Source organism: Equus przewalskii, chromosome 24 (assembly GCF_037783145.1).
Source record: "Equus przewalskii isolate Varuska chromosome 24, EquPr2, whole genome shotgun sequence".
Taxonomy (NCBI): Eukaryota; Metazoa; Chordata; class Mammalia; order Perissodactyla; family Equidae; genus Equus; species Equus przewalskii.
Genome location: NC_091854.1, coordinates 14313692 through 14326266, shown reverse-complemented (window position 1 = coordinate 14326266; position 12575 = coordinate 14313692). Strand labels below are relative to the sequence as shown.

The window sequence follows — 12575 nt, the reverse complement described above, 5'->3', positions numbered from 1 at the left end:
TTATCAATCTTACCACCAGGGGTTTGCAAACCAAGGCCTGCGGGCGGCTGCCTGATTTTGTCAGAACACAGCCTCACCATTTGTTTATATGTTGTCCACGGCTACTTTTGGGCTACAACAGCAGAGATGAATAGTTGTGACAAAGACCACAAACCTGATAATATTCACTACCTGGACCTTCACAGGAAAAGTCTGCCAAGCCCTGTACTGTCACCATCATCCTGACAATGCCAATGTCTCCTCTGCCCCAGGAGGAGATGGAAACAGTTGTCGTGAGCAGGAAATAAGATGCGTAAGTTACTGTAATTTTAAAGCTAAAATTAAGCTTTATAATTTTAAAGATCTTTAATTTTAAAGATAAAATCATTATGCGACTATCCCTTCCAACTGGGTCTGGCCTGGGAAACAGCCAGACCCCCGTAAAGTAAGAGCTCGGTTACCAGAGCTAAATCTTTAATAAACTTCCCTAACTAGGTGTTACATTTTATACTTCCAGCATTTCACCCTGCTCTTTAACTTTGTTATTTCCTTCATGAATGAACACAAGATTAACCAGCCTTAAAAACCAATAGGTGTCCAAGGGAAGTTTACTACTTAGTCCTTCAGGATGTCTAAAGATTTCCATCAATGCCTTAATTGCTTAACACACTTTTCATTTTTCAATAATTTTTAAAATAAAATACTCCACTTACTGCAACAGCTCTGCGGTACAGGGTGAGAGTGGTGCAGTCTCCACTGAGCTGCGGGCTGACAGCAGGCAGAGCCCACCACGTGGCGGCCTGAGACACCTGCTCATCAGCTGCCGCATCAGCGAGTCCAAGGTCGGTTTGGGAAGAGACAGTTCAGGGTCTCCCTGGACAATGTGGGTTAGAGGACAACCACTCTCCGAGTCAACGCTCGGATTTCCTGTTCCCTGACTCTTATGAAGCCGGCAAAACTCTATCCGTGTTGCTCTACTTCTGTGCGTGTGTAGTCCCACTGCTTAATCTATGCTATTTACTTGAAATTATGCACATGCTTGGATCACATAAGTTGTGAATTAATTTTCAGAAGAGAAATATTAGAAAAAAGTATACCATAGGCACAAACACAAGCATAACTTTCACAGTCCATCCTTTTGACTAGTTGTTTCAAAAAGGCACAGCTAAACTTATTTAAAGGAACTCAAACTGACATAAACAATTTGGTCTCATGAACAATTTTATGAAGTTAACTCTAAAATCACACTTGTTTTGATACTCAGAAACCAATCCTGACTTTTAATATGGTTAGTTCTTTGCTGTGGAAGACTAGAGTGTCCTCTGGCTTAGCTTTTCTCTATAGATTAATCCGACACCTGTCACATTAAAAAAATGCGCAATTCTTATATCCAACTAACGAAACAAAGTAAAACTACTATTTTTCACTCATCAGCTGTCTCAATTTCTAGTTTATATGGGGATACACCATCTAAAAACAATTGGATGAAGCATGAAAATAACGCTTCCTGAGTTATTGTGCTCAATGCCTTTACGTTTATTTCTTAGCATCATATCAGCTTCAGTATTGCCTTTCCTCTATCTTAGCCAGCTGCTTCTTACCTATTTTTTTATCCTTCTTGTTCATAACAAGCTGATGTAGACGCTCCTTTAGCTTATTATATTCACGCTCTTTTCTCTTCATATCATGATTATACTGAGTAGCTCGACTTGCAATGATATTTTGTAATTTCTGCACCTGAAAAAAGCATTTTCTATCAAATGAGTCCCTTTAGGATTGATAAAACCAGTTAAAATTGACAAATTCAAAAGAGAAAAGAAGTCCTAGCATTCGCCTCCCGATAAAAGTTTTAAAATCTAGAATTATTCTGCCTTCTCCATAACCATTAGAAATCCCTCTTTAAAACAGCATTAAATGAACCACATAAAGTTTTTATTTTTTAATTCTGAAATTTCCAGAGCTGCTTTCTAAATTATCTTCTACATCTTTCACCCTACATATAGACTCTGCTCATTGAGAAACCAGAAACTCTTACGGAAGTATTCAAGTGATTAAAGCACCATTTGAGACAAGCAGAATTCGTCAGGTCATTGGGAGTGACTGCCTGATACTCCTGACTTGAATCACTCCATTCCTTATCAATCTGTGACAAGGCAAATCAGCCACGGCATACGGCAGCAGGTAAACAGGTTCGTTTTTCTCTGATCGTAAACAGTTCTCAAACTACAGTAAGCCCAGTTCTCAAATTAGAGTAAGTCCAAACAGCCGAGAGAAGGGGGTTCGCACACATGCTGAGTGCACGCCTGGCACTACCGCTCAGTGTTGTACCCACCATGGCTTCCCAGCAGCCCCTCACAGGAAGTACGTTCTCTTCATACAGACAACCTTACTCTCTGCTGGAGATGATCATGTTTAACCAAATCCTTACTAAAGATGAACTATATTCAAACCATTTATGTGTAATCAACAAATCAAGTCAAAATTTTCTGTGAAATAACTCAAGGAAATGTATAAGCAACCTTGCAGTTTAGTTAAGACTTCATTACCCACTTACTAAATATATGACTGAATAAATATGGTAAAACAAATCTGTCTAAACCACGATAAGGTCCTGAAAGAAATACGCTCCCCTAAAAGTCTTGAATTATAGTTAAAACAACATACACAACACTGAAAATAAGTATTGTATTTTTACAGTTATCACATGGTCAGGGAGCAAACTGCAGAGTAATAATGACATAATGGTTTCTTCTTACATAAATTTAGAAATAATAATTTCAAATGCATTAACTCCATAGGTGTCAATATTAAGTAACCACTAAAGCAGAAATGTGATTATAATTATAAGGTCTTTAGCCTTAGAAATGAGATTTTTAATGTCAATTGCTTTTTTTTTTTTAACAATAGCTCTTGTGCCATTTAATCGAGTAATTAATTGACTGGATGAACAATGTCAATATTTAACATAGTGCAAGAGGAGGCATGCCAGATATTAAGTACGGCAGAGAATGAAAGATCTGCATTTAAGGCACCCTTGTGGCTGAGAAAAAGTGACAATGCATGTTAGTCTAGGATGGACAGTAAAGGACACTGCTTGTCACAAGCTATGGACTAATATACTAAGCGAAATGGGTCCACTCGGGGCAGAGGGAGGCCAGAGTTCCTGACCTCTCAGTTAAATAGATACAGTACTGTACACAGAGGTCCATCATACCAATTTGACACAGGATGAATAAATGGTTCCTTTTTTTTGAGGAAGATTAGCCCTGAGCTAACATCTGCAGCCAATCTTCCTCTTTTTGCTGAGGAAGACTGGCCCTGAGCTATAATCTGTGCCCATCTTCCTCCACTTTATATATGGGACACCTGCCACAGCATGACTTGATAAGTGGTGCGTAGGTCCGTACCCAAGATCCGAACCGGCAAAGCCCAGGCTGCCAAAGCATAACGTGCGAACTTAACTGCTGCACCACTGGGCCGGCCTCAGTTCTTTCTTATTTTGAAGAGGCTCTTATGGTCACCTCGAATTACAAACAAACAAATTCACTTAAACTTTATCTGCAACAACTGACAACTCACCTCATCTTTTTCATTTTTCAGTAGCTGATGCAAATTCCGGTTCTTGCATTGTAACTGTCTGTCTCTTTCCTGAAGCCCAATCATTTCTCTCCTGGAGGTTTCCAGTTGTTCCTAAAACATTCAAATGCAATTTTGATTAAAATTAACATAGGATTCAGAGCAACTGAATTCTTTAAAGGTTAGTAAAAACAATTCACACATACTAGGGTTTGTTAGCTAAAACTGAGGTTTAATATCACACAAAATGTTTATTTAAAGCAACTATTATAAAGCTCAGTACTATAAAGTTACAAAATTTACTTAAATTTTATTTTCTCCCCAAAGCCCCCAGTACATAGTTGTATATCCTAGTTGTAAGTCCTAGTTCTTCTATGTTGGATGCCGCCACAGTATGGCTTGATGAGCAGTGTATAGGTCTGTGCTCAGGATCCAAACCAGCAAATTCTGGGCTGCTGAAGTGGAGCACATGAACCTAACCACAATGACACCAGGCCAGCCCCTACTTAAATTTAAATACCAAATTTTTTAATGTATATACAAAAGAGCTTCAAAGCGGATCCTTTGAAAGGCACTTGACTTATCCCAGTGATGCTGCCCTTGGACATTTAAATTTTTTTTATATTTTTTGCTGAGGAAGATTAGCCCTGAGCTAACATCTGTGCCAATCTGCCTCCACTTTATATGTGGGTCACTGCCACAGTGTGGTTGATGAGCGTTGTAGGTCTGTGCCTAAGATCCAAACCTGCAAACCTGGGCCACCACAGGGAGTGCACCAAACTTAACCATTAGGCCGCAGGGCTGGCCCTTTTAAAATATTTTTTAACAATTCTATAGCACACTCTTTGAGAAACAGCCAAGAGTGACTCGGAGCTAAGTCTGAAGATGGCTAACCAAGCAAAGTGGCAACCCTTCACGGGAAAAAGAGCGAGGTGATAGCCCAATGCCAGTTCTCCTTTGCAGGCAGTCAACTCTCTGAAGACATTTCCTAGAGAGGAATGGGAGCACCCCTGGGATTGGTGTGGGATAAAATGCTCACTTCTAATGCCTTCCACACATTCCCTTAGGAACTGTCCCAAGCTCTGCTTGAGGCCACTGAAATATTTTTTAAATCCTCTTATCTTTATAAAATATAAAAGTCACTCAAGTTATGTCATAACTGACCACAAACAACAACTTGCGCAATCTCTGTAACAATGGATCTCAAAACGATACAGAAAATTTAGGCCTATAACTTGGACAAACCTAAGGTTGTCAGAATTTTTGCCACCCTCTTCTTTGGAGTGTTTAAAACTTCCTATCATGCCAGACCATTTGGCATGGCTAAGTTTTTTTTTTTTTAAAAGATTTTATTTTTCATTTTTCTCCCAAAGCCCCCCCATGCATTGTTGCGTATTTTTTTAGTTGTGGTTCCTTCTAGTTGTGGCATGTGGGACACCACCTCAGCGTGGCCTGATGAGTGGTACCATATCCATTCCCAGGATTCGAACCAGCAAAACCCTGGGCTGCCAGAGTGGAGCACGTGAACTGAACCACTCGGCCATGGGGCCGGCGCCTGGCATGGCTACACTTAAAGGCACTCAGCCAGCTGATATGCCCCACATGTCAAATCAGAGATTCCCTCCAAGTGATTATCAACGCGTCACTCGACCTCATCATCATCCCTGCAAACCTCAACACTCCCTTCCTGCATTTATCTCAGTGAATCATACCATCAGCCTCAGTAAACTCAAGACATAGACTCAGACAGTATCTTAAATTAATGACTTTCTCATTCTCCAAATTCAACTTTTCATAAAATTCTACTCATTCTACGTCTTAAGTTTTTTTCACATCTCACTCTTACTATCTCCACTGGCACTACTTTAGTTCAAGTCCAAAACCTCTCTGGCCTGGGCAACTGCTAAGGCCTGCTGACAGCTGTTCTGTCCACCAGCCTTCTGAGCCCCCTACCTTCATCCCAAATACAAATCTGCACCTGCCCCTAAGACTTCCCCACCCAACTGCTGGAGCGATATTTACATCATGCCTTCCTCCTGTTTACATTCCTCGGGGCCTCCAGGTTTCTGTACAATGCCTTTCACATCATCTGAAGCCTGGGTCCCAGCCTCACCTCTTACCACTCTTCATCATATACCATATACCTCACCCCTATGGAGCTATTTGCTGTCACCTGAAAGTAAATGCTCTCTCATACCTCCATGCTTTTATACAGGTTACACGCTCTGCTTACAATGTCTTTTCCAAACATTGGCAAATTTCTACTCATTCCTCAAATCTCAGATCAAGTGTTACCTCTCTGTGAAGCTTTCCCTGACCACACCAAGAACAATTAACAAAGTAAATAATCACGGTTCACTGTGCCTCCTTCCACTGGACTACAGTCTCCTTGCAAGCAGGGACTGGGTTTCATTCATCTTTGAAACCCAGTGCCAGGGCTGGCCCCGTGGCTGAGTGGTTAAGTTCATGCGCTCCGCTTCAGTGGCCTGGGGTTCGCCGGTTCAGATCCTGGGCACAGACCTACACACTGCTCATCAGGCCATGCTGTGGTGGTGTCTCAGAACTAGAATGACCTACAACTAGGATATACAACTACGTACTGGGGCTTTGGGGAGGGAGAAAAAAATAAAGAGGAAGATTGGCAATGGATGTTAGTGCAGAGCCAATCTTCCTCACCAAAAAGAGTGATTTTGCTTCCATTAAAGAAACCCAGCGCCTAGCACATAAATACTCAATAAATTTTGCTCAACAAATTGAATGAATCATATGCTAGTTCTAGAAACTCTTCAGGGATAGATCAGCAACTTTCCCCATTAAACACACATTTCTGTCCACAGAAAAATACGTGACTTTGATCCAGATCAAACCCCAAATTAGAAGATATTCTGGAAAATACTTTATTCTCTGGGCAGTCCTAATAAGCAATCACTCCGTAGAGGAGAGGCTCAGCAGCCCAGATTAGCAAGATCACTATCTAATTATTCACCAGCTACTTATGAGAACTTGGCCAAGGGTTCACAGATGTAAAAAGTTTTAATGCAGAATTATTGCCTTTTAGGGTTTACAACTCTGGGTCAGTCTAATTCATAAGACCTTCCATAAGTCTCTCTGATTAAGATTAAAGTATTATCCACAACTCAGTCTTTTTATAAGCCTAGAGGGTACCAACTATCCCCTCTAGCTCACCACAGTTCCCCCGTCAGCCAAGATACACAGTCGGATAAGCTCTACCTCTTAAACATACAGGATGTACAAAAACTTAAAAATACTACTAAAGATAAACCTACTGTTATCATTGTCGATGAGCTCAGAAGACAACATAAAATAGCATTAGGCAATGACACGTGGCACATCTGGTGGGCAGATGTGCTGAGGAGCTAAGATGCCCCTCAACCAACCCCCAAATGTTCCCAGTGTTCACATACAGGCCGCCTCTAGGCCACTTCTTTGCTGTCGACTTCCCATAAGATGATTTTAAAATATTACACTGAGAGATCTATTATGCAATAGAGTTCAAAGATTCGAGATGCTGAGCGGGGTTTTTTTGTTTTTTTATATTGTTGTTACCTGTTCTTGGAGGGAGCTGGTGGGAGAGGATAACAAGGAAGAAAAATAAGTGGAGAGGCATGGACCAACAGGTGAAAAACTAACAGGAAGTTCATCTCCTGAGAGTATGCTGATTCAAAGGTTATTTTCGTAGATAAGGCAACCCAGCGTGGATAATACGCTTTTGTCTTGATGATATTATTCATAACATACAATCATAAGTCCCTACTGTACCACTGTTTTGAACACCTTCTTCCCTCTCCTTCTCAAATGAGTAAAAAAAAATTTTTTTAAAAAGGAAAACAAAGAATGAAAGCAAAGCAGAAGCTAGCAACAGATGTTCTATCATTTAAGGCAGCAGATCAATGGGCTGTGAAAAATATTTCCTTTGTTCAGAGAAACAAGCAAGTTCATGAAAGCATTCCTCGACGGTCTTCTCTGGAGCCCCAGGGACCTCCACGAGTCACAAGTTATCTGTCCTGCTTTCATTACTGAGCTTCAGCAACTCTGGCACAGATGCCCTCAAGAATATTCTTCTTGGCTGTTTGCAGATGACATGATCTTATATAGAAAACCCCGAAAATCCATCGGAAAACCAATAGAAATAATTAACAACTACAGTAAAGTTTCAGGGTACAGAATCAACTTAGAAAAATCAGTTGCTTTTTTATACTCTAATAACAAACTTACAGGAAGAGAACTCAAGAATACAATCGCATTTACAATCACAACTAAAAGAATACAGTACCTAGGAATAAATTTAACCAAGGAGGTGAAGGACTTAAACAATGAAAACTATAAGGCATTACTGCAAGAAATTAATAATGACTTAAAGAGATGGAAAGAGATTCCTTGCTCATGGATTGGAAGAATAAACACAGTTAAAATGTCCATACTACACAAAGCAATCTACAGATTCAATGCTATCCCTATCAGAATCCCAATGACATTCTTCACGGAAATAGAGCAAAGAATACTAAAATTCACATGGGGCAATCAAAGACCCCAAATTGCTAAGGCAATCCTGAGAAAAAAGAACAAAGCTGGACGTTTCACAACCCCTGACTTCAAAATGTACTACGAAGCCATAGTGATCAAAATGGCATGGTACTGGTACAAAAACAGGCACACAGATCAGTGGAACAGAACTGAAAGCCCAGAAATAAAACCACACATCTATGGACAGCTAATCTTCGACAAAGGTGCCAAGAACATACAATGGAGAAAAGATAGTCTCTTCAATAAATGGTGTTGGGAAAACTGGACATCCACTTGCAAAAGAATGAAGGTAGACCACTATCTCACGCCATACACAAAAACAAACTCAAAATGGATCAAAGATTTGAAGATACGTCCTGAAACTATAAAACTCCTGGAAGATAATATAGGTAGTACACTCTTTGACATGGAACTAAAAAGGATCTTTTCAAATACCATGGCCTCTCAGACAAGGGAAACAAAAGAAAAAATAAACAAGTTGGAATTCATCAGACTAAAGACCTTCTGCAAGGTGAAAGAAACTAGGATCAAAACAAAGAGACAACCCACCAAGTGGGAGAAAATATTTGCAAATAATTTATCTGACAAGGGGTTAATCTCCATAATATATAAGGAACTCACACAACTGAACAATAAGAAAGCAAACAACCCCATCAAAAAGTGGGCAGAGGATATGAACAGACGTTTTTCCAAAGAGGATATAGAGATGGCCAATAACACATGAAAAGATGTTCAAAATACACATCAAAACTACTCTAAGATACCACCTTATGCCTGTTAAAATGGCTCTAATCACTAAGACTAAAAATAACAAATGTTGGAGAGGGTGTGGAGAGCAGGGAACCCTCATACACTGCTGGTGGGAATGCAAACTGGTACAGCCGCTATGGAAAACAGTATGGAGATTCCTCAAAAAACTAAAAATAGAACTTTTATATGACCGAGCTATCTCACTACTGGGTACCTACCCAAACAATTTGAAATCAAGAAGCCAAAGTAACATATGCACCCCTATGTTCACTGCAGCACTATTCACAATAGCCAAGACAAGGAAGCAACCCAAGTGTCCATCGACTGATGATTGGATAAAGAAGATGTGGTATGTATATACAATGAATACTACTCAGCCACGAAAAAAGACAAAATCATCCCATTTGCAACAACCTGGATGGACCTGGAGAGAATTATGCTAAGCAAAACAAGCCAGTCTGAGAAAGACCAGAGGATTTCACTCATATGTGGAATATAAACAAGTACTGGAACAAAGAAAACAGTTCAGTGGTTACCAGGGGAAGGGGGATAGGGGTGGGCACAGGGGGTGAAGGGGAGCACTTATGTGGTGACAGTCAAGAAATAATGTACAACTGAAATCTCACAATGATGTAAACTATTACGAACTCACTTAAAAAAAAAGAATATTCTTCTTGGAATTAACTGACACAGCCTCTCACAATAAAACTATTTTAAATTAAGCATCTACTTTATTAAGCAAGATTGGATGGAATGGGGGAAACTTTATTTTCCTCAGATATAAATACGTCCTAATCTTTCTACAGATTGGGCAAGTCACTAAACAGTTGATAAAATCAATGCCTTCAGTATAGATCTTACGAAGCCGCAGGATTGATACGCACAAACTACTTAGAGTTCACTTTTACTTACCAGTTTAAAAAACCCCCCAAAACTTAAAAACATTAACCCTAAAAGTTGTTTGACAAGGCCAGTGAAAATCTGGCATATCAAATCACATAACGGCATTGAAACACAGATGGACAAGAATTTCTACCTTAAGTTTTGCATAGCAGCTCTGCAGATGGTCCATATCACTTCCCAGTTTCAGATTCTGTGTTTCCACATTTTCCTGAGCTAGAAGGTTCTTCCGCTGAAGTATAAGTAGCTCATTCATACAATTTAAAACAGCAACTATATTTAATTCTCTCTTTGTCTCTTTACCCTTGGATTCTTCATATAATGAAGGAAACCCGAAAGTAGTCAATTCCTGGTAAGAGAAAATGTTTTCCTAAAAGTTGGTTACCAGACATCTTCGTAAAGACACAAAAGACAGAAATCTTTTCTGAGAAAGAAACTATCCTGAGATAGTTAAGAAAATCGTAAATATCCCAAAGGACAAAGAATTGAGAGAACTGGGCTCTAGCAGCCTCTGCTCTGCAACCACATGACCTGAAGCAGGGCACTTAGGTTTCTACATCAGTAAAACAGGGTGAGACTCCCAGAGGAGGAGCCCTGGGTGACGGGGAGGCTAACCTGCTCCAGACAACACTTATCTTGTATCTGGCCTAGATGATCATCAAGCTTCTCTGCAAAGCTAATGTGATGATTCCCGGACCATTATGTAACAACATACCAGTGCTTGACAAGTGTTTTTCTCATAACTTTGATATTTTCTACTATATAACATGATTTATGCTATTGCTTCTTACAAAAAAAAACACGTTACCTGATCCAGATATGAAATACTTTGTTCAATATTCTGTTCTGTGCAGAAGGCACTGAAAAAACTGTGCACATTTTTTGATAAAGGTATTGAAGAACATAGCACTTGCTGTGAGTATAAACTTGATGGAGACATCTTTGTTTCTGAGGTATTTTGAGAGATATTTTTGCTTTCTGAAAGAATCAATAAAAGGCATTTATGTAAATAATTTATAAAAATGCATACAAAGCAAACAATCTCCATTACCAAAGATTTTAAATGATAGAAATATTTTAAAATATTTCCAAATTAGGACAAACCTATTCTTTGTATGAAAACCATATACTTTTTTCCAAAATGATACAACTATACAGTGGTGCTCTTAGTAAGCATGTTAAGCGACACTACACTACCCTATTCTCAGTGCATCAGATTTATAAAAATAACAAAAACCACTTGTCTATGCCACTCAACGTTTATGCGATTCAAGGAGTAAGTCAGAGAAATGTTTTGAAGTAGCCAATGAATTTATTTCAAATGCATGAAAACTTCCCTCAAAAATAATATCAAGTAACCTATTACCCATCTAAAGCATTTAACCCCACAAATCACGGCACAATACTTAGCTCTCCCTGATGATTTTTCTGAAGAGGAAAATTAGATATTTTGCAAGTATTTATGTCTTTCTCTAGTCACATCTTCAATATTTATGGTAATTATAGTTTCACTGAAAAACCCACCTTTACAATTACTGCCTTAGTTTATCATTATTTGAGACTCAGTTACCTGAAGACAGACCTGGATCTGTAACAGTCATCCAATCTCCCATAGCACTCGCCAGAGCCAGGATACCTGAGGGCCAGTTCAGCAGGGGAACACTGAGTCCAGCTGCTGCCACTCTTCTACGTAGGCATCTAATTAAACAGCAAACACAGAATAATAGCACACACAAAACCAATGTATAAGAGTTAGGTGTACGTCCTTCAAAACAGAAGAATTTTGCATTTACTCCCGTGCACTTCCATATAGAACATGGTAGAGCTCAATAATAATTGTGCGTGTGTGTGTGTATAACGATCAAGGCTAAAGGCTTCTCAAATTCTACTGAGGTATTCACATTACTTCATATACAAAGTATGTGGTGCATGATTTGACTCACAAGATAAATCCAAGGTATAGCGTTGTACTAAGTAACAAACATTTCTATACCATATCCTCTAAAATAAAGTACAATTTTTATTTACGTAGGTGAAAAGATGAAAAACTTCTTGGCCAGCCTTCCTATTTTTTGTTTTTACTAAATATTACTAGCAAACTTTTAAAAATTTTTCTATTGAGGTAACATTGGTTTATAACAATATATAAATTTCAGGTGGACATATTTTGACTTCTGTATAGACGACATCGTGTTCACCACCAATAGTCTAGTTTCCATCTGTCACTGAACAAATGTTCTCCCTTTACCCCTTTCACTTCCTCCCCAACCCCCCAAAACCTTTCCTTTTAGTTACAATTCCCAGCGTTGGCACAGACATAGGAACACAAATACTCCCATACACCCCTCTCCAGAAAGAGCACATCAACATATATTACTACCAAGCAATTTGGCAGTATGTATCAAAAGTCTTAAAAATGAAAATATTTTAATTCAGAAATTCCATTTCTAAAATTTTACCCTAATAAAATAATGATTTGTACAAAGATTCATCTAAAATATTCATTTACAATATCAAAAAACTGGAAATAACTTCTAAGTTCCACAATAAGAGATTGGTTAAATGACACATTTATACAACATTGTGCAACCTTTAAACACAGCCATGTAGAATTACGACGGCTAACAAACACATAAAAGGCCAGAAATACATATGAATGAAACGGATTAAGTATAAGAAACACACAGCGGGGCCAGCCTGGTGACGCAGCAGTTAAGTTCACACGTTCCGCTTCTCGGCGGCCCAGGGTTCGCCAGTTCGGATCCTGGGTGCGGACATGGCACCGCTTGGCACGCCATGCTGTGGTAGGCGTCGCACATATAAAG

General features: G+C 39.2%; 1 protein-coding gene across 19 annotated transcripts in view; it reads right to left on the bottom strand.

Moving 5' to 3' along the window:
- Nucleotides 1-12575, bottom strand: part of SSX2IP (SSX family member 2 interacting protein) — a 50600-nt gene that overhangs the window by 20660 nt on the left and 17365 nt on the right. For 11 of the 19 annotated variants that reach the window (XM_070592078.1, XM_070592083.1, XM_070592073.1 and 8 more), the window contains 5 exons: nucleotides 11321-11448; nucleotides 10559-10728; nucleotides 9887-10099; nucleotides 3559-3669; nucleotides 1581-1716 (listed from right to left, as the gene is read on the bottom strand). In XM_070592078.1, coding sequence (XP_070448179.1) covers nucleotides 1581-1716; nucleotides 3559-3669; nucleotides 9887-10099; nucleotides 10559-10728; nucleotides 11321-11363 — 673 coding nt within the window. In that variant the 5' untranslated portion in view covers nucleotides 11364-11448. The remainder of the gene's footprint in view (nucleotides 1-1580; nucleotides 1717-3558; nucleotides 3670-9886; nucleotides 10100-10558; nucleotides 10729-11320; nucleotides 11449-12575) is intronic. The other 8 variants (XM_070592080.1, XM_070592085.1, XM_070592086.1 and 5 more) reach the window with 1 other exon arrangement.